Below are 20996 nucleotides of genomic sequence, written 5' to 3'. Positions count from 1 at the left end.
TTTCGGCTTCTTTGGACTTTGTAGAAAGTTTTCTTTTGACAATCACCTTTGCGTACTTAATCATAATTCTCCTCCATCACTTTTTTTATATTATGGTCGGTCCCTTAGTTTTAGCCGTGAAAAAGATTTTCTGTTTCGCAAATTATAATCCAGTCATCTTTGCAAACGTGTACGTCCTCCAAAGCGCGCGCGCTCGTCTATGGCTGTCATGGTTACTAAACTATTGTTACGTAACGTTCTTGGCTGCATCAAGTGCACGATTTGTGCGCTTCACATAACACCGCGAAGTAGCCACAATGTCGTCTGGTAATCACAGTCCAGCGATACTCCCAGTATCATGCTCATTAAGCTCCATTTCGTTGGGAGAAGGTGAACCGATTTGTAGAATTTGCCACAATACTAGCGGAAAGGACCAAGGTCGAGAACCTTTACAAAAAGTTTGCTGGTGTAAAGGAACCATGGGAAAGGTGCATAAATCCTGCTTGGAGTTGTGGTTAAATTCAGCCCACAACCGAACGTGTCCAATTTGTCGCTACCGTTTTCGCACAAGAAGAGTTTATAAGCCTATCAGAAAGGTATTTTATAAAAAATAGTATTCCATTTTTTAGCGTTCTTGTGACCAAATCTCGAAACATTTCCCAGACTGAATACCAAAATTAATGACCCGTAATGAATTCGTTTCAGCATGCGAGGCAAAATGAAATTAGAGTCACGTTTCATTAAGTTCTTTGTTGGTTACAGTATGACCTTTACTTTCGATTCGTATTAGAAATCCCATTTTGACTAGTTAACAACTATTCACCGAAGTGGAGGCGGCGAAGCAGCGATGTAAGTATCCATCGCTAGCCACCGACACAGGTGAACAGTATTTTTAGTGTATACCAAAACAGTGAGATAATATAGCACAAAAAGGTGATTTACACTTGTAATATTTCCGAGTGCAAGTCCCGCGCGCAAATGCTCGGAGGTGAATAGCAATGGTACCCGAAATTTAAGTAGCCAATCAGAGCGCGCTATCGACGCTATCATCTATTTTAGTATATAAATATACTAATTTGGGTTACTTGGGGTAGTGCAGAATTGCCTTAATGATAACAATGACATTTACTGGTCTTTGCTGATTGTTTCATTTCGGTTGATGTTAGATGTGAGTCGAGATTGCAAGATATCACAAAATTGTGCATACTTTACCTTCCCTTGTCCTTGAATTATTAGAGAAACTACATTCGCTGCTATGTAAAATATCATTTCATCTCATGCTCTCTGTGTTTGCAGTGGCGATGCCTTCCAATGCAAGCAAACGACATTGCCATGCTGATATTCAATGTTTTGTTTCTTGGGATGGTGTGTGTTCAAGTTTCCGGTATTGGCTTCCTTCTCAATCGTTACAGCAAACAATCAGAATGCAACGCCGCACTGAGTTTAGGAATTGCAGGAATCGCATCTGGACTTCCATTTTTCTTGTCTTTTTGGATAGGATCGATGGTGAATATCTATACTTCTAATTATTGGGCTATGTGGCGTCGAAAAAACAAACACGTGGTAGTGATCATCGAAAACTTCAGTGACACAGAAGTTGTTTAGTTTGTTTTCCTGAAATTATTTTCAGTGTGGCACTTGTAGTTATTGAATAACCTGTTTGTTGTTTTTTGTCAAGTTAAAAACTACTGGCACTTAATAAAGAAAGAATCTAACTTCTACCGCACTGATGATTTCATAGAGGTTCCAACATCCATTTTCTGAGCGTATTTGGTTAAACAAAAACAAACAAGTAATCCGCTGAGAAAGAAAAAACTTTCCATTCTTAGAAGAACACACACGAAATGCCGAAAATACGAGCTTTACGTGGAAAGATAAAGCCATAGTCTTCTCGAAAACCAGTGAAAACACGATGTGGATAAATCAGCTAGGAATTGATTTCCAGAAAGAAAGACAAAATCGTGTCGCCGTCGAAAGATCGTCTGTTGGAACGGTAAGCTAGATATCTCCGTCTAATTTCGAAACCAGATTTCGGAAAGTTCCTTGTGATTTCGAATGCTTCAGTCCGATTTCGGATGCTTTCGCCCTATTTCGCTTCTTTTCGGAAACTATTGTTCGAACTCGGACGCTTTCATGAGACATTTCGAAGCTTCTCTCCAATTTCGGATGCCATCGTTCCTTTTCGGATTCTTCTGTCCCATTTCTGACGTCATCGCTTCATTGACACACTGTCCTCCTATTTCAGACGCTGTCGTTTGTTTTGCCTGATTTCGGACATTTTCCTTCTGAGATTAAAGGACAGCTTTGTTGAAGTAGCTTAAAAATAGAAGCCATGATAAAAATGGATTCGCATTTCATGAGCTTTTTCGTCTCGAAACTTTTTAAAATTTCCCAGAAAACGAAGTAGTCCGTGTAAAAACGAAGTAGATTTACTGAGATAAATCCATTAAATTTCTTGAAAACCTGACATGAATTTTTGTGAGTGGGAAAGTACAAAAACGTGCTACGAGTGCAGGGAAGGGCGCAATACAGTTGCAAAACAACAATGTTGACAAATCTCTTGAGTCAACTCAAACTAACAGTCTCCATGACAAAAGAGACTGCAATAGACAAAACAATATCGAGCATAATACAATGCGATAAATCTGAATTAACAATTCCTGATGTTTCTATGTAATTAGCCGTAAAAGAAAGCAAAAGAGTGTTAGTGAGGCTGCCAAGGTTACGATCTCTTCTACGATGAACTCGGAGTTTTCATTATTTTACGTTTTGCTTGAATCTGTCACGTAATCCTGGTTTAATGCCCAATAACAAATATTCATCATTGCTGGTGGTTAATATTTCACTCAGTGAATTGTTGTGCGGATGACAGTATGATCGTCGAAGCGCTGTCATAAAAGCCATCCGTCAAGTGGAGGTGAAATTCAGTTGCATTTACGGAACTTTAAAAGGAGAAAAGATTGCTGTTTGTTTCGTGGACTCAAAGCAAAACGTATCGACACGATGAAGTCTTCCACGTGTCCATTTACTGTGACTGCGGCTTCTTGTTTATTCCTATGTATTACTGTTTCTCTTTCCATGTTATGCATTTCACTTTGGCTCACAAGTCAAGGACTTACAAATTATGCAGAGTCCATGAAGTATAACCTCCAGAAAGAAGGTCAAATTGGCAAGCGTGGGTCTGCGCACACAACGGTGGGAACTTCATTTCGCAGACGAAGCGATCGAGACAAAACGGGCTCTGTTGACAGTCACTTAATCGATGATGCATTCTCCGACTCTTGGCTTGAAGTACGTAAACATCGTACCCGTCTTCTAACACGAACAAAGTGTTTACAGGACTTGTTCCTCATAATAATCGTCTCTAGCTCTCCTGAAGCAAATAAAAATCGAATGGTTATTCGACATACTTGGGGAACGGATAACGCACTTCACCGGAAATGGAAGACGGTGTTTCTTATCGGCGAAGCTAGCAGTGTTGACATTTCGTATCGCATCTCGCGCGAAGCGCAGATATTTGGCGACATAATTCAAGGTGACTACCCTGAAACGTTTACAAATAAAGTGTTTAAGATTGAGTCTGGATTTGAATGGGCAGCAAAGTACTGTAGCTTCAAATACTTGCTTAAGACAGATGATGACGTGTTCGTCAATACTCGCGGTCTCATCGAATTCCTCACCCAAACTGGCACGGCAAATACAGACTTTTATTTTGGACATTTAATGCATGGAAACCCTGTTCTTCGTCATGGTTTCTATGGTGTTTCAGAAGAAGATCATCCTGAGAATACTTATAAAGACTACATTTCTGGAGGCGGCTACGTGTTGTCAAGGGATCTGGTCTTGAAATTAATTCCAATGTTTGATGTTGTGAAACCGCTTAAAGTTGATGATGCATATATCGGAATCCTAGCGGCCGATTTGGGTGTTCAGCCAATCTCTAGTACAACGTTTTTGATGTATAACGATAAAAAATCATGCAAGGATGACCCCAATATTTTGCTCATTAGGCCAATTGATCACGATTGCATGGTCAAACTTTTCGACGATACACAGATGAAACTACTCTCTCAGAGTACTACAAATTAGAGATCAAATATGTAAATGATAATAATTAATGCAAGTGTGGCTCAATAGTCCTAGAACAAAAATTTTTGAAAGTGATGTATGCTTTAAAAATATTTTTATTACAGGCAAATAAAATTTGATTTTAATCACTGCCATAGTCGCTGAGTTATTCAAAACTCTGTGAGGGTTCACAGCTGGTTAACTTCATAGGATATTTTTGTTGATTTCGTTTCGGATTTTGCGACTCAACGCATTATATGACATGACACTTTTGACTGAGGCGTTATTTATATATATATATATATATATATATATATATATATATATATATATTTTATATATTATATATATTTTCGATTGACTTTTTCTTCCATATTAATATTATTAAATTATTTTGCTGTCGTCACGTAACTGTCCACCCCTTGCACGTTGTCAGTAGCGTGACATTGCGTGACAACAATAGCAGCGAAGTCATCTTAAAATGGCGTCCACAACAAAAAAGGTAAGAGATTAAATACGCAACATGTCTCAACTTCTGCTCGTTAAATGTTTATTTTCTGTCTCCAAACGATGTTTTTGACAAAGAATACATGTTCAAAACACCGAGGGTCCATTCCCTTACTGTCGTGAAAACACTGAAATGAGCAAGGTTACAACGTAGAGATTGTGCAACCGTCTGGTGTTCTAGTTAAGCATCTGAAGAAAAAAGTGGTATTAGGCTTGTGTTGGAAATTTTAAAACTAAGACTAAAAAATATCTTGATGATTTTAAACGACAAACACTTTCTCAACCCTGATGGCCGAGGTAACTTGACCTGAGGGAAGGATATTTATGTCTGCTGGGCATTTGTCCGCTAGAAGGCTAGCAGTAAGCTAGCTGAAGAAGTTATTTATAATTTGTGATAGTTGTCTGACACATAGCTAGAATATGGAAATCTGCTTTACTCGACTCATACTTCCTTTAGGAACGTTGAGAATTTCAGGGCTGCTCTTATTGCATAACTGTGGCGGAATTTGCATGACTAGTTGCAAAGCCTGTGTGCGTGACAGAAATAAGTTTCTTTTTATTTTGCATAAATTTAATACGAACTACCCCTCAGTTCCTATTCAAATGTCAAAAGCCAGAGGTAAAAGGATTATCAAGATTTATTACCGGCCCTGTGGGATCACAGGTTGTCTAGTGAACTTTTTCTGACGTCAAGTAAAATGAGTCGTAAATCTAGCGGCCGTGGGAACAGGAACTACTAAGCAGGTATATAACTGATCGCAGCCTTTCGCGATATATTTAAAAATCTATGATAGGAAGATATTTTCACATGTTTCTTGTACATCAGAACAGCCACTTTTTTTCATGAGTTTATTTGCTAATTATTTACAAAATACAGGAATATTTGTCATATTTCTGCTGTAATCGTCAAGCAAATGCTAGAGGGCTTGCCTTCCAAAAAGTCTCTACTGGTTTTCCATGAGTGCATGTGCAGCAAAGCCAGGACGTTTAGTGCAATAAAGAATATCCTTTGTTTTATTTTTTTTCCTCTCTTTTAAAAAAAAGGAATTCTAACTTTGTGCTTTTTGCGTTGTTAATTTACTTGATTAATGAAACTTGTTGAATTGATCAGCCAAGGGGAATTCTTGAGAGACTTGACACAGGAGAAGTCGTGATCGGTGATGGCGGATTCCTCTATGCTCTTGAAAGGCGAGGCTATGTAACAGCTGGTCCATACACACGCACCTGAATGTACAGTAGAGCATCCTGAGGCAGGTGAGTACATGTCGATTGAGGAGTGTGGTCGAGGGATAGTTTCGTAAAAAGAGGCTCTTACACGTATAATGTAACCCTCGGGGGACAACATCGTTACCAATGAGGGTCATTCTCAGAACGGAAAGGACAAGTGAAAGAATTACAAGGGAATATTGCTCAGTCTCAGTTGAGATCGATATCGAAGTCCCTTGAATGAAATTGTTTCCTGAATAGCGACACACCTAGGGGAAGGTTCTGCTAAAGTTTCGTGGGCGTGGCTAGGAACCCAAAGCAATTCCCCAATTTTTTAGTGGGAAGTGGTTACGGTACGGTAGGGTAGGGTTGGGTTGGGAGATGTCATCACGTGGGCGCCAGGGTTGTTCCAGTGTTTTTTACCTAAATGTAAAACCTCGGATTATTCTAGATACTTGTTTTCATTGATTAGACCTGAGGCTTGTGAATATTTTTGAGGAAGTCTGTTTTTTGCGTAAAATTACACAATTTAGAGCCTTAGGCTTGAACATTTCACTAGAAAATTCATTTGATAGCAATTGCTGAAAATCCTTTTAATGCTGCAATGCTGTTTTAGTGCGACAACTTCACAGAGAATTCCTTAGGGCTGGAGCAGACGTCATGCAAGCGTTTACATTTAATGGAACACAAGAATCCATCGTCAGCCGCGGAGTGAGGATTAAGGTATTCCCCGGAAACAAGTATTTTCATTGACACTAGTCAAAGTAGACAATTACGGATGAATAGAAGAAAGGAAACCAGCAAAATTAGAATTTCAGCCTCACAGCGTTACTCTTTACAAGCTCACTTTGGATTAGACTGTTCGCCCTTCCTGTGTTCTTTGCGGTCTATTCCTCTCGGCTATGTTACGGTATTTTCTTCAATCTATAAAATGCAACTGAAATCAAAAACCCCTACAAGTGATTAATTTGAGTTGTTGTTTTCTGATATAGGCTGACGACATCAACCAAGCTGCGTGTAGGATCGCGCGTGAAGTCGCCAACGAGGGTGACGCCCTGATGGCGGGAGGAGTGTCTTACACCCAGAGCTATCGAGAAGGGCGTGGTAAGCATGCAGTTCAGGAGGAGTACTTGAAACAAGTTGAAGTACTTATCAAGAATGATGTAGATTTTCTTATTGGTGAGGTAGGTGTCCATCAATGGTCACGTGTGCATCCAGATGTATCAAATCAATAACGAAAAAAAATGAAGCTCATCCCTTGCGAGTGCTGGTGCGCGCTCTAAGAACCAGATGAATTTAGAGGGAATAGAATAGGAATGCCACAGTGTGATATATGTCTCGGAGAATCTTGATAATGATAACGATACATTAATAGAGCTCATTCTCCATATCAATATACTCCAATGCGCTTTACAACACTTTGCGCGGGACTTTGGCCAGACTTCGCATGCATTGACTAGTTTGCAGTTTTTAAAAGGAAATTTTACCGGTTCCCCTAATGTATTGATTTTTTGGAGACAAGGCCAGAATCATAGCAGAATCAAGGAACCGATTCAGATCTTCTGTACAGACACAAATAATATGTCTTAAGCCTCAGCAAAAGTTTAAATCGAATCCGATCAATTTACTTAAGTTCATTACTTTATTTAGTAGCTTCCATCTGTGACTTTTCAGTATCTGATGAACATTGATGAAGCTGAATGGGCGACAGAAACTTTGAAATCTACCGGCAAACCTGTCGCCGTTACAATGCCCATTAGCCCCCAGGGGGGACGTTCTAGGGAAAGTTAACCCTGGGGAAGCAGCTGTCAGGCTTGCTAAAATGGGTAAGGTTGGTATGCATGGATCATCCATCCATTCATCAGTCAGTCAGTCGCAGTCAGTTAGTCAGACAATTAGACAGTCGGCCAGTCAGTCAGTCAGACAGTCAGTTGGTCAGACAGTCATTTAGTGAGACAGTCAGTTAGGTAGTCTGTTTGTCAGTCATTGGGAGAGCCATGGCCAGATAATAGGAAGTGTGGCAGTCAGTAAGTCAGTCACTCTGTCGCCGGTCATTCATCCGGTCACTTTCTTGGTCGGTCGGTCGGTCAATCAATCAGTTAGGCAAGCAACTAATGAGTCATTTATCAACTCTGAATGCCCTAACTACCTCAACTTAATTCTTGTCTTTAAAATTTTGTCTTTAAGGCGCTGATATTATTGGCGTAAACTGTCTTTTTGATCCGGACAGCTGCTTGCAAACTGTGCAAATGATGAAAGATGCTTTGAACGCCTCAGGAATGCTTCGTCCGCTTATGGTCCAGCCTGTAGCTTATAAAACCACGGATGCTGACAGAAGAGGAATTCTCTCGTTACCAGAGAATCCTTTCGGTAAGAAGAAATTCTAATAAGGTGTTTGAACGCTGACAATATTTACCATGACTTGTCACGGTGATCTTGGCCAGTTTTTCATTTGCTTTCACAGTGAACATGGTTTCAATGCATCCTACCCATTTGGACAATTTGTGTCATATTTGCTTTTAGAGATGTAAATCATTCTTACCCGTCGTTTTCTCCCTGGCTTGTTGCGGACGACATTGAAACTTTTACTCTCTAATGAAATTTAATGAGTTTTTTTTTTGTTATTTCTGTGCAGCAATGGAAAGTCGTGTGATGACGAGATGGGACATGCAGAAGTACGCACGCGCAGCTTACGACATAGGCATTCGTTATATTGGTGGATGCTGTGGTTTTGAGCCATATCACATCCGGGCGCTTGCAGAAGAGGTACGATTAGATGCTACGTAATGTACCACGTTGAGTTCGTTTTTGGACATGCAAAACTCATTGCAAGATAATGTTGCCATTTTAGTACTTCAGCACAATATGACATACAAAATAACCGGATAGCGCTTTGTTTGAGGTGCGTTTAATATCTTGATATGAGAAATAGCTAAAACGTGATATCTTGAGCTGCTAAATTGGGAAGTCAACGTTACAACGTTTTCTGCTGCTAATTTAGTAGCTTTTCTCTCGGTCTCGACGTAAAAGGCATCAGATTTCCCCACAAAAGCAAACACAGTTCAATAAGGCATGAGCAAACATTACAAGAAACGTATTTTAAGTTATATATATTATAGCTGTCAAATGAACGAGGAAAGCTTCCACCAGCAAGTTCGAAGCACGGATTTTGGGGAGAAGCGTTAAAGTATTCTTCCAGTGCCTCCCATAAGTAAGTAAAGTCTTATTACTTTATTTCCACTAAACAATTTATTTTTAAGAAAAATGTTTTTTCGTCGAACCTCAGACCTTCGGATTTGCGCTCTGATGCTCTTGTTTGTTTGTTTTTTTTGTTTTGTTTATTTTTTTCTCGTGGAGACGAGAAAGAGAGGGCAGGCAGTTTGACGACCGGGCTGACAAACGACAGCCCCTTTAATTAAGGAGCGAACGGAGTTTTGCCTTTAATTGTTTTATTACACTGTCATTTCTTTCTCTGACAGAATTGGAAGGCAATACTGGGAAAATCTTAAACCAGCCTCGGGACGACCTGACTGCCCGGCAATGTCCGGACCTTTATCCAACAATCAGAGGGTTTGACTGAAATTTTGTTTGACACCTGCCTAGAACAAGGACTACCTGTGGGGCGCCTTGATTGATGGAGAATGTGATTGAAAATTTTAGAAATAATAGATAATTAAGACTCAACTCTTTAGTTAGCTGTTATCTGTGGTGATATACCCAGCAGTCCCTCTCCAATTTTAGGCAACATAGGAGACCATATTACTCTGGAATAATAAGCTTTAATTTATTTACAATCCGCCTATCTTAAGAACCAATCGTTGGAAAATTATTTAAAAATTAATAATGACCATCAACGACGCGAAAGAAAAAAGGAATAACAAAATTGAGTGTAAATGTATTTTAATTTGACGACGAAAATAAAAATTTATGAATGAGAAAATTGCTAAATGGATAAAGGAGAAGAGAAGTTTTGATGGATAGCGGGGGTTTGGCCGCAGGACCTCTATTTTTCAAATCAAACGGTGCCGTTCTCGTCGTTTTTTTTTCTTCGTTTCTTGTTATGGTTTTCGTTGTTATCATTGTAGCTTTGGTTTTTGTTCTTTTCCTCTTTTAATTAAACTCTCCTCTAACGCGTACGATTGCATATAATTTAACAATTACTTTTTTTATATATAAATAACTGGAAGGCATCTTAGGCAATTATTAGCAATCTGACACTTGAAACAAGTTTTCTTTTAAATAGTTGTTAGATTGATCATATACTTTGCTCTATTTAATCCAGCTATTAAATTATCATTAACTCATAACTATGTTATTCCACCAAGCGTCTTTGATGACTTCTCAAACAACGCCTTTTCCTTTGCCATGAAATGAAGATGATCGTATTTTTCCGTTTAACTTTCTTCGAAATTTCCTAAATAGCGCGTAACCGATCAATAGCAACAATTCCAGGACTTCCGCAAACGATAGAACAGACATTCCAATCCACAAACCAAGGGACCCTCCGAGATCAGACACAAAATTGGCCAGCTGTGGATAAAACAGGACACTGGTCAGCAAACTGGCTTGAAAAGATGTTGATGACTACGTGTTCAGTATTAGTGCAAAATCCTCAAAGAAATGTAAGCATACCTCATAAGATCTTTCCTCTGTAATGGTTTCATAATTTAGTTCCTCGTAGAATATGTTTAGCTTCAAAACATTGGAGCGAAGATTACTGGAAATAAACCATTTGTGGAGTCCATGTGTTAATCTTATATGTAGTCCATGGTACTAATTATGCTCTAGCACGTGCATCACTTAGTTTCATTCGGTGTAGCGGTGTTGTTTTTATCTTTTATGAGACTCTCTCAGTACAAGTGTCCGCAGACATGCAAGGAAAAATTGGATATGGATGATGGAAAGAACGAAAAATCCCATTTTTCCTCGACTGTTTTCCTTTCCTCTTGAATATGACGCTCTATGGTTACAAGCAGTGGAAGATCGATATTATATATATTTTTTGCCCCAATACTCTACATTGTGAACACAATTGAGCACAGACCAATAGAGATGCTCTGTTTAAATTTGGTTGAAAGTAATTTTGGGAAATAAATAAAAAAAGAGGATAATTACCTTGAATTTGAATTAACATCGAGGTTATGAGATTTGTCCTGCGAGTTGAGCTTGTCAATATAGAAAGGCTGAAACCGAAGAAATTAGGACAAAACAAAATTTAGATATCCAAAAAGACACATTTTTTAAGGAGTGTGTCAGGCGCTTCCAATTGTGGCTGCTATAAGCTCAAATTACCAAACTGGAAGGTATACGTCACATGAACATTATCTCCACTTAGTCATAGAATTTTAAGAACTGTTTACAAACCTTGTAACCACTGGAAGGCCAGGCTGAGAATGATGATGTGAGCTGAAATATACTCTCCCTACGAAAAACCATGCAAGAATACGCCTATGATTACTTTCACAATCGCTTACCCAGTGACGAATTGACAGACAGACTGAACACGCGATGGACTGACTGACTGACTGAATGACTGACTGGCGACTGAGCAACTGGCGAACAGACAGACAGACAGTGAGTGAGAGTATGACTCACCGACCAACTGACTGACATACGGAGAGACTGTGGATTGATTAGCTTACTGTGTGACTGAATAACTGACCCTCCGACTGACTGACTTAGTGTCTGATTGTCTGACTAACTGACTTAGTGTCTGATTGTCTGACTAACTGACTGATTGACTGCCTTAATTAATGACTGACTAACACTCTGGCTGACGAACTGACCGACTGACTGACTCTGACTGAGAGAATGGTTGACTGACAAATTGACTGACGCTTTGTCTAGGAATCTCTCATCTCTTACCTGCAGGGTGGTGGACATGACAATGTACAGTTCAATTCATTTCGTTTAAATGCCTTCTGTACTTTGCTGAGACAGTCAACTACGACAAAACAATTGAACAAATCGGCCATTAACCTTGTTATAAAAAAAACTACGTCATCATTCCTATCAATGGTTTCTTCCTATTCCTCTCTCTGGTAACCTATGTATACCTCCTACATCCCAGAACTCACCTGTTGTAAATTTTGGATGCACAGAGATATCACTGTCTTAAATTAAGAACTTATAGATGGCTCCAATCTCCGCCACTGATTCCAGTTTGAGGAATTTTGAGATCCTTTTGTAACTATAACGTTATATTTCCATGAAAATGTTTGTTTACATTGTTAGGTTGTTAAACCCTCGTCAAACATCTTTCCCCAAAGGCTAGATGATTACCTTCAAAGAGGATTCCCCTCTCCGCCTGCCACAAATTTGCCTTTACGATAACGTGATTGATCTTGCCTGACACATGACTTTAGCCGAAGAATCTTAGAGAAATCATTAAGTTTGGCATTCTATCTTACTGCCTCAAAGTGAATGTCTCAAAGGCTTAGTTCATCGATACTTACCGACTGTTTTATTTAGGATGTCGCAAACTGGGGTTTTATCATTAGGAAGAGGAAATCTGTACTCCATACATTTGCATTCTTTTCTCTGATTATAAGCGAGACATGATTCCTTGCATGCCTGTGTGGGACGAATGATCCGAAATTAGTGAATAGATGGTCATGAATCAAACTTTGCCAAGCTGTAATAAGTCTGAGATCAGGACATGCCAGCCAGAAATGTATGTTGTCGTTTTATGTTGTTTTTGCTAAACTGATTGCTGTTGATCTGCTCAAGTACTTAAATTTTTTTTTCAACCAAAGTTCTCTTTTAGCGAGGTGAGAGGTTAAAAAACTTGATGGTATGAGTAATGATAATGACCATGATTAAAATGAGATTGATGAAGATGATAATGGTAATGACGACGATGATGACGTCAAGCTAGCAGCCATCATTTTGTTACCCTGGCTGCTTTGTATACAAAAAGTGACGGGAATTCAAAATGTAATCGAATTGACAGGGGTACGATACACGATGGTTATTTTCTATATTTTCAGTAATGATCTGAATGCGTCCTGAGGAATACGATTTGTGAGAGCGCAGTCTTGGTCACACATAGGTACTAATTTAAGGGTTTATTGTACTTAGTAAAAATTTACTGTTCCACCTTATCTATGTTCTATTTTTTTTTTCTCACCGTGGCTGAATAGTTTACTTGAAAGTTATGTTTGTAGAGGTTTGCGTCGCTTAGACTCGAGCTGTTTTGGCATCGTTTTTTGGTGAATGGATCCTTTCTGTGGATTTCTACCTATAATGAAAAATTTTAAAAAGTTACTCTTAATGAAATTATGACTTCGATAGCAGGTAACGACGGTCAGGTTGATAATTAATCTGATAAAAAAGAGTAAGCACAAAAAGCCGTGTGGCCCTTACCGCCGGAGGTCTTAAAACCAACGTAATTTACCTTCCCCCCCCCCCCCGCCTGCCCCAGCCCTCTCAATTTATCGTCCAGCCTATCTTAAAGACGGCAGATACCAATTTATACTCTTTGGTGGAAGCACAGATAAAGTAAAGTGCCTTTTTCAAGAAACATAACACAATGACCAAGCCAAACTCCTACGACCTGTGCTGTTGGAACTGAACTCAAGCGCGCGCACCATCCACCAGGCAGCCGCGGGCGAAAACTCGTTGAACGAGTTTTGCCTGAAAACGAGCCCAAAAGCCCTTGCAAATTCTCTGAGATAATCGATATCACAATACTTGATTACAAATTTAGATGAGAGTTTCCCACCTTCCGTATTCCTATTGACGTGGCAAATCCTGGAGCTGCACTGAGTCCTTTCTCGCGAGGAAACGACATTTCTCCTTGATTCGATATATCTATCCTAACCCCAGCTTCCTCTGTGAAGGCTCCAATGTATTCGTCTTGCTCAATATTTAGCTCGAGGTTTAGTCCTGAAAGAAGAAGCTGTTCCATTTAAGCCATTAAGCCACTTAGTTTCTTAAGTCAACTTCTTTTCAATTGACGTTTTTTAGGAAATGAAATTGTAAACTTCTCCAGTACAGATTATAACGGATTATTTTCATGCCATAGACAGTTATAACTATATGTGCTTAATTGGATATAATGACTAATTCAATATTTTTAAAATTCGCGTGATCGTTATCTTGAGTCTGCTGGCATTTGGCTTCCTGGTCAGTGCAATTAGAGCCGAGAAATGTCGTTCGTTCTTGGTCACATTGCTTAGCGAAATTACAGCCATGATGCATCTGGGATCGTGTCTGGGCTCTGTTTCTAGAGATTTCTCTCGGACCAGTCTTTAGAAATGCTCCCTAGTGCATTTTACTCACGCGTAAGTAAAGGAATCGGAGCTCAGAGTTTTTCTGCCTTAAAATAATCAATATAAATTCAGTTAAACAGCTATCTTACCATGCGATGGGCCGGGCTTGTTAGACTTCAACACTGTAGCACTGTTTCCTGATTTATCTTTACCAGCGTTAAAAACATAACAGTTTCCGTACGTATAATGCCAATAGCTTGTCCAATAGGAACTCGCGAAATTTCTAGAAAACAAATACTCCGATAACAATGCAGATCAAGAAAATACGCTTTTTATTTGCTGCAGTGTGAATTGTTTAATTTGTCAATTTGAGTTAATTTGTTAATTTGAGGTAATCTGTTAATTTGAGATACAATACAGCTAATATAACGCTCCAAAGGTCATTTTGTCATTTTCAGGTGATGCATTCGAACTGAATTTTAAGAATTCAGCCTTAGCCAGACAAGAGAGCAAAGAGAAACTAGTCATAGTAGCTTTTTGGGCAGATTTGTCCCACGAACCCGTACGGACAAAACGTGACTTTGAACAATTTGAATAAGAAAAGTTCTTCTTATTCTTCATTTGCAAATTTAATGGGAGACTTTAAACTTACCCACACGAGATTCCGCGGTATCTGCACGACAAGAAAAACTCTTTAAACTGGTGACCAAGGGGTTTCAGTGCTTCAACACCAGCCTCAGCCATTATCATTATCATTTGCTCCCTATTCTTAAAATCCTCATCCAGATCATCCGGGTTCTCAATTCCTTCCTCTTCCTCTTCGGAGAAGTCAAGGTTACTTGGACTATTGGACGAGGAGGGTTGGTTTACTGCTCTCTTCCCTCGTGTCGGTGGGTTAGAGCCTATAATGTTGATAATAATACTGATGATAATGATAATGAGATCGCAAAATACATCAAACAAGAAGGGTTTAGAAATCAATATGAAAATACTAAACTTAAAATCGAAGCTTAAAAATTCGAGACGGAGCCCCGTTTACCATGAAGGTGGAACAGCGCAAAATGAGCGATGTCTGTTTATGCCTCAAATTGCCATCCTGCGAACGATGCCCTCTATAATCTACACTTGTTGTAGGTGATTAGTTCAGGGCGCTGTAAAGTGATGTTATTATTAGTTTAGGGCACATATTTCTTACTGGTAGTCTCTGCTTGAATATCTTTCTTCAGCTCCTCAGGGAAATTTTCAATGTTACCAATTTTCACAGCATTGAAGTTGCAAATTGTAATCACAGGAAAGTCAAGACTCTGGAAACATAGCAAGAAGATATTAAAAAATAGTGAACTTGGTGAAAAAGCGGTGCTAAAACGTTCAACACGTCGATTAAGTGAGCACCTCTCCAATATTAATCAACTAAAAATTGCAAAACAGAATGAAAAACTTTAAGTGCTAATCCTAAATATTTTGTGAGTTTTTCATAACAGTTATGGTCTCCATTTTTACTCCTGACTTACTGTGAGTGAGAGTTTTGCCCCAAGAATACAACTCAATGATATGATAAGTGCATGAAGTTAGGCTTGCTCTCAATGATCACAAAGTCACTGCTTGCGTCTTCCGTGGAATTAAAAATTTAGAGCCCGGGTAAGCAAGAGATATACACACCGTTTCATGTTTTATCGAGACATGAGTGCTCAGCGGTCTTGCCTTATACGTATTAAACAGAGTGTTTATTTGCCATGAAGACATCGCCAATGCTGCAAGAAATAACAACGTCCAAAATATTTTTCTTATTGTTTGTTTTGAGGCGATGATGCGCGGTGGACCGTGGCCAGACGTGTATTCACAATAGTCCAGAATCAAATGTCGTATAGAATACGTTTTGTCCTCATCATCTGTTATATCTTGGCTGACGTCTTCACCAGCTGCTTTGATTCCTCCTCTGACGGACATCTCAAAATCGTTTTGCCGTTGAAAAGGGTTTGTATTTTCCATGCCAAGCACTATTTCGGCGTCACTGGTTTATCCTCTGAGCATGGATCAAAGCAAGACCAACGAGCTCTGGAATATTATGAAAATTCATAAAGGTAAATTGATGCCCAAAAAATTAGATGTCTGCACCGCCTGCGCGAGAGGCGCATCTACATATCCCTGCAGGTCTTTAAAAAGTTATTCCCAGTCTCAGTCGTCTTTCAGCGTTTAGATCTCGTAATGTAGGATGAAGAATCTTATGTTAATGTTTTAAACGCTAACAATAAGCAGATGACTCTTATTTGAAAGTGCAGGCTCAATACATTTAGAGTCAATTTGCATATGATGAAAAGAAATGAAGCTTTTATGCAATTAATTTGTTTCTCGTATTTAGCAGTGATGATTATTCAAGTAACCAGGTCTTAATCACCTACAGTTGTCATTGTTTTATCAAAACAGTTTTCATCAATACGCTCTCAAAATTATTTTAATTGGAGGATATTATCGTCTTCATGGCTATGTTTTCACCTGTGAATCATAAATTTAAAATTTCTTTTTATCGAATGCAGTAACTCTCTGATCCTACAAATTCCCCTTGAAATGATAGCAACTTTTTCTTAATACTATATGAAATCGAATTTTGAAACCGAATAAGCTACAAATTCGTTAATACAGAGAATTGTAGCAAGGAGCTAGGTATACGTGTTAGATGTGGTCGACCTGCAATAAAAGAAGATTTCCTTTTAGTTTTTCTATTCATTTCGAAAAATAATTTCTTACTTGTTACAAAAAAGAAGTCATGTAATTATATCATGCTGTTGAAGAGAATTCTACTTTTGTGTTACATGTGTAGATTTACCAAAAACTATTATAAAATAGCACAATAATGTATTTTACAAATGCAAATGACTACAAACTAATACGAGTTTTTAATCTTAAACCTATAACAAAGTGATAAAATTTGGAACCTGTAAAGGAGCTTGAAAGCGTACCTCTCCTTTTTCGTTGTTGTTGCTTCAGGGAAGAATTCTTGTGAGCGAATTCTGCCGATGTACATTTATTTTAATAAGCCTTCAGTTTTTTGCAAAGGTACAGGCTGTTTCTTTTTATACATGTAGAGATTATATTTGCAAAGAGTCCCCAAACAGCTATAGGCCAATTATGTGTACTAGAGGTTTCCACGATTGTAGCATTAAAATATAATGATATTAATCGGTCGAACCTGAAACCACAAGTATGTTTGAATGGTGCAACTATGAAAACCAGTCGAATCGCAAACGGTAAGCGTGTTACACCGTAACCAGAGTGAACACTTGTTCTCTTGATAGTTTTTTAAGGCAAAATCCTCTCAGCTAAGAAATTCTTGGAAGTACTCTAGTAACAAATGTAGGAGACATTGCTTCGACCCTTGGTGAGCATTTAGCCGGACACACCGAAAAACAGAACGTTTTGTACCAGCGACAAACGATGATAAAAAGCCAGACATTGCTTACTCTTCCTCTAATCCTTAAACCAGACCAAGAAAACCACTGGACAGTTGAAACATTGAACCAAAAAAAAAATATACTATTTATGATTAATGAAGGTAATCAAGTACACTAAGTGCAAATTACTGATGGCAGATAGTAAAAATAAAAAGTCTAGTTTGGGCAGTAACATCATTCTAAAGTGTCTGACGCTCACCAAACCAGCATAGCGTCAATATTTTTATACTTTTTGTTGGTGATCAGTAAGCTAGTCTCCAATGAACCCGAATTGGATTGTCTTACAATCTAAACTGAACAAAGTTCTCAGCATGTACACCAACTCACTGCTTTTCAGCGCTCTAATAATAATTAAGTTCTCCGTGATTAATTGCTGACACAAAGAATGAGTTGAGATCCCCTTTTTTTATTCAATATCAACCCAACTTTTCCTTTTTGCGCTATATTAATGATAAGGAAGAGTATTTTAAACTATTAATCTGCTAAGAATAGCCTTCAATCTTTGACTAATACATTCAGATGCAGCTCAATACGTTATGGCCCATCCAGATCCTATGGTGCAAAGATGATGGTGCAAAGCAAAGACAGTATCAGATCAATAGCTTTACGACCCATGCTTTTCTGATACGATCAAACGGAAAAAAAATCGCGTATTAAAGAAGTGAAACACATAACAATTCAACAGTGGTACATGTGGGTAATGCATCTTCATTATCTTGATTCTCGGCCGAATAGCGTGCTTTCTGCGAATTAGAATTTTAAGTGTTGATATACAAGCTTGTACAAAATTATCACATGGTGGGAAATGATATTGAAAAGGAAATTAAGGAGGAGGGCTTGACTAAATCAAACAAAGGTTACAGCATACTTATGATAATGTAGTCCATTATATACGAACATTTCACTTCCATTAAGGAAGAGCTGAAGCCGAGAGGATTGACCCTTATCTCCCATCACTAGTTGATTAACACTGCAAAATTAAATGTTTTCCATTGATGCTAAAAGGAATTGTCAGATTCCTGCGAAATTTGCTTTGGGACAGTCAGTTTTCATGCTAACTCAACTGCAAAAGCCTTCTAAAGTTACTAACGAGCTTGATAATTCAGGTGACCATTGATAGTTTTGAACTCTCGCACGATAAGGAGAACACTTTGAACATGTGAGGGAGATAAGATTTACAATTACTTGAAAACTGAACCCAACTCCGTAAACCACACATTTCATTTCAGTTTAAAGGTTTTTCTGCATTTTAAAAAAAATTTGAATCTCAAAACCAATAAATTTTTTTCACATTAATTACCGAGAGTACTATTTAAATCTGTCAAGCGAGTTTTCTAGCTCGTAAGCATATTGGCCCTTCGTATTTGTCCGTCGCCTGTGTTGACATTAGCCTTGAAAAGAAATTGATCAGGAAAAATTAATTTTTTAAAATAATTGTTCATAATTTTCTAATGAATGTGTCAAAATTACGGGTGTCATTTGGTGATGGTGAAAATACAATGATTTCCGTTTTTTCGGTTATACATTTACAGACACCCCATATTTCCCTTGGATATTCAGGACAAGATGTTACAAAGTGTAATTGGTCATCTAAAGTCAGGTACTCTCGCGTCAGTCAAGGGAAAATTCTTGGCTTGGTGAGAATTTTTTCAAATTCTTGTTATTGTTGCTTTTAAAGCACAAGTTGAGTCGACATTTTTTGTCAAGGAGTTTGCTCTCCACTCAAAATGTAAAATGAGATCTGTGAAACCTCAGGCTGTTAATTCATTCAAGCATGAACAACTGACAGCATCTTATAGCGCTTACAGTTTGCTCCTCAGTAGTATAGAAGATATTGAAATAAAATGATGTGTTCCGCAGGTGAACAAAGAACATGCAGCCAATCGGAAATACAAAACCAACAACAGATTATTTAGCGATGGGATTAATCGGCAGTTCATTGTTCACTGCTCGCTTTGAACTGACTAATTGGAAATGTTCGAGAGCAGCGACCCACTCCACAACAACATTCGATTTAACAAACAAGTGTATGTACAGATGGCGGTTAAAAGACTGTGGATGGCACGGTTGTTGGTAAAATAACACAATAACAAAATGCAATAAATTCAAGCTTGGTTACCTGAGAACCTTTTCCTCTTGGCGTGCGAGTGGAGTAAATTTTCTGATTGATTACAGCTACGGTGTATATCGGCTCCTTGGTGATTTACGTCGTGATGAAGAACTCTTTTTCAACGAGCATAGGTGAGCGATTGGTGTTCGGTGGGCTTCTCCTACAGTGGTCCGTCGTTCGTTTATCGTGTAGTGATCTAATCTTCGGGCCAATGCGCGCAATCAAGGGCAAGAAAACACTCTGACGTCAAAACATTCCGCATCCATTTCTATGCTAAACATGTCGTTGCATATATTACTAACCCTCGTTATTGACCTTGTTTTGCATAACAAAAACCGCACATGTAGAAACAGTAAAATTAAAATTGCTATGTTTACTACAACGCCTCACAAATGTTGAGGGGTAAATAGTTTTTGTCTGAGCAGCATAATTAGCGATTTTATTTGAACAGCCTGACAAGTGAATTCGCAGTGGAAATATAGGTTGTGAACAATAGTAAATAGTTTTTGTCTGAACTACATAATTAGCTCTTTTATTTGCACAGCCTGAAAAGTGAATTCGCAGTGGAAATACAGGTTGTGTACAATTTTATGCCAGCTAAAATAGATTATTGACCAGTTTCCATTTCTGATTGCTACTTAAATCAAAAGTATCTATGAAGTAATCGCGTGTTTCAGTTTCCAGACCTGTGTATAAAAAGTTTACTTGACGTCATGGGACAGTAATCAATAACTGTTCGTATGAAGTGTTATCCGATAAAAGCTATGACTGTTTTTTAAGATTCTTCAATTAAGAGTGAAAACAAAATTATCACAGTGAAGCAATAACAAGTGACAAACTTCTAAATGTTAGACAATGTTACAGGCAGCCATTGTTAACGTGCAGGGAAACATGGTCGGTGAGACTAGACCTCATCGTGAAAATCAACTTGGTCAAAAAGCAACAACGTCTAATCGCTACTGGAAGAAGAATTACATAGAGAAAATTGAATATCCTACAATTTTATTCCGTTATTTCAACAGACCTGGATGTGCTTTTCGATTCAGTTACGAGGTTTCTTTCCTCAAATAATGAAGTTTCAGAGAATTGGAGAAATCATTTTTGTTCTAATTGATAGGACGTCGTTAACAAAGAAAGGAGCCTGTTTGATCAAGACAAGCTGGCAGTCTACCTGCTTACTCGCGCTTTTCTCCGAACCCCTAACTAATCAGGTGGTAAGGATTTACGTGAGAATATTTCTCCGGAAGTGTGGTCGAACGAGCATATCTGCGTCACGGAAGAACCACCCACGCACGTGTTGTTTTTCTGTTTTTGTTAATCCCATTTGTTTGTGACTGCTCTGTAGCTAGGCAACATCTATGATCTCGGCACTTGATCAAATTGATCAAAACTGATTCATCGGTTCGGTTTGATCGATGTTCGACTGGCTGGGATCAATGAAGACATGTGCAGGGAGGTCCTTGC

General features: G+C 38.5%; 4 protein-coding genes and 1 long non-coding RNA gene across 7 annotated transcripts; 4 read left to right on the top strand and 1 right to left on the bottom strand.

Moving 5' to 3' along the window:
• The first annotated feature begins 80 nt into the window (after window positions 1-80).
• On the top strand, window positions 81-1696 carry LOC113672773 (E3 ubiquitin-protein ligase MARCHF8-like). The gene is made up of 2 exons (XM_027189119.2): window positions 81-575; window positions 1276-1696. The coding sequence occupies exons 1-2, from the start codon at window positions 297-299 to the stop codon at window positions 1582-1584; spliced, it is 588 nt and encodes a 195-aa protein (XP_027044920.2). The 5' UTR covers window positions 81-296; the 3' UTR covers window positions 1585-1696.
• A 703-nt stretch (window positions 1697-2399) lies between these two features.
• On the top strand, window positions 2400-4199 carry LOC113672772 (beta-1,3-galactosyltransferase 5). The gene has a single exon (XM_027189118.2). The coding sequence runs from the start codon at window positions 2983-2985 to the stop codon at window positions 4066-4068; it is 1086 nt and encodes a 361-aa protein (XP_027044919.2). The 5' UTR covers window positions 2400-2982; the 3' UTR covers window positions 4069-4199.
• Window positions 4200-4508: 309 nt separating this feature from the next.
• LOC113672660 (betaine--homocysteine S-methyltransferase 1) lies at window positions 4509-9418 on the top strand. Its single transcript, XM_089203072.1, is given in 9 exon segments — window positions 4509-4549; window positions 5666-5808; window positions 6377-6483; window positions 6753-6944; window positions 7435-7542; window positions 7544-7586; window positions 7948-8130; window positions 8396-8526; window positions 9240-9418. Coding segments are annotated over 7 exon segments (750 nt in total). The 5' UTR covers window positions 4509-4549; window positions 5666-5808; window positions 6377-6420; the 3' UTR covers window positions 9270-9418.
• A 101-nt stretch (window positions 9419-9519) lies between these two features.
• On the bottom strand, window positions 9520-19838 carry LOC113672659 (epithelial sodium channel subunit alpha). Of its 3 annotated transcripts, XM_027188972.2 has the most exons (13): window positions 19542-19838; window positions 15633-16028; window positions 15169-15277; window positions 14626-14875; window positions 14123-14256; window positions 13484-13647; window positions 12890-13000; window positions 12216-12333; window positions 11626-11704; window positions 11125-11182; window positions 10876-10943; window positions 10393-10477; window positions 9520-10290 (listed from the first exon to the last, which is right to left on the bottom strand). In XM_027188972.2, the coding sequence occupies exons 2-13, from the start codon at window positions 15960-15962 to the stop codon at window positions 10102-10104; spliced, it is 1695 nt and encodes a 564-aa protein (XP_027044773.2). In that variant the 5' UTR covers window positions 15963-16028; window positions 19542-19838; the 3' UTR covers window positions 9520-10101. The 3 variants fall into 3 exon arrangements, with proteins under 3 accessions (XP_027044773.2, XP_089059169.1, XP_089059170.1); XM_089203043.1 differs by lacking the exons at window positions 9520-10290; window positions 10393-10477; window positions 19542-19838 and adding an exon at window positions 10484-10720 and having other exon boundaries at window positions 15633-15999; XM_089203044.1 differs by lacking the exons at window positions 9520-10290; window positions 10393-10477; window positions 11626-11704; window positions 19542-19838 and adding an exon at window positions 10484-10720 and having other exon boundaries at window positions 15633-16000.
• Window positions 18931-19925, top strand: LOC149046360 (uncharacterized). The gene is made up of 2 exons (XR_016185651.1): window positions 18931-19059; window positions 19283-19925. It is a non-coding gene; the product is annotated as an uncharacterized LOC149046360 (long non-coding RNA).
• The last annotated feature ends 1071 nt before the right edge of the window (window positions 19926-20996 follow it).

Source organism: Pocillopora damicornis, chromosome 4 (genome assembly GCF_964200805.1).
Source record: "Pocillopora damicornis chromosome 4, jaPocDami1.2, whole genome shotgun sequence".
NCBI lineage: Eukaryota > Metazoa > Cnidaria > Anthozoa > Scleractinia > Pocilloporidae > Pocillopora > Pocillopora damicornis.
This window is presented reverse-complemented; position numbering and strand designations above follow the sequence as displayed.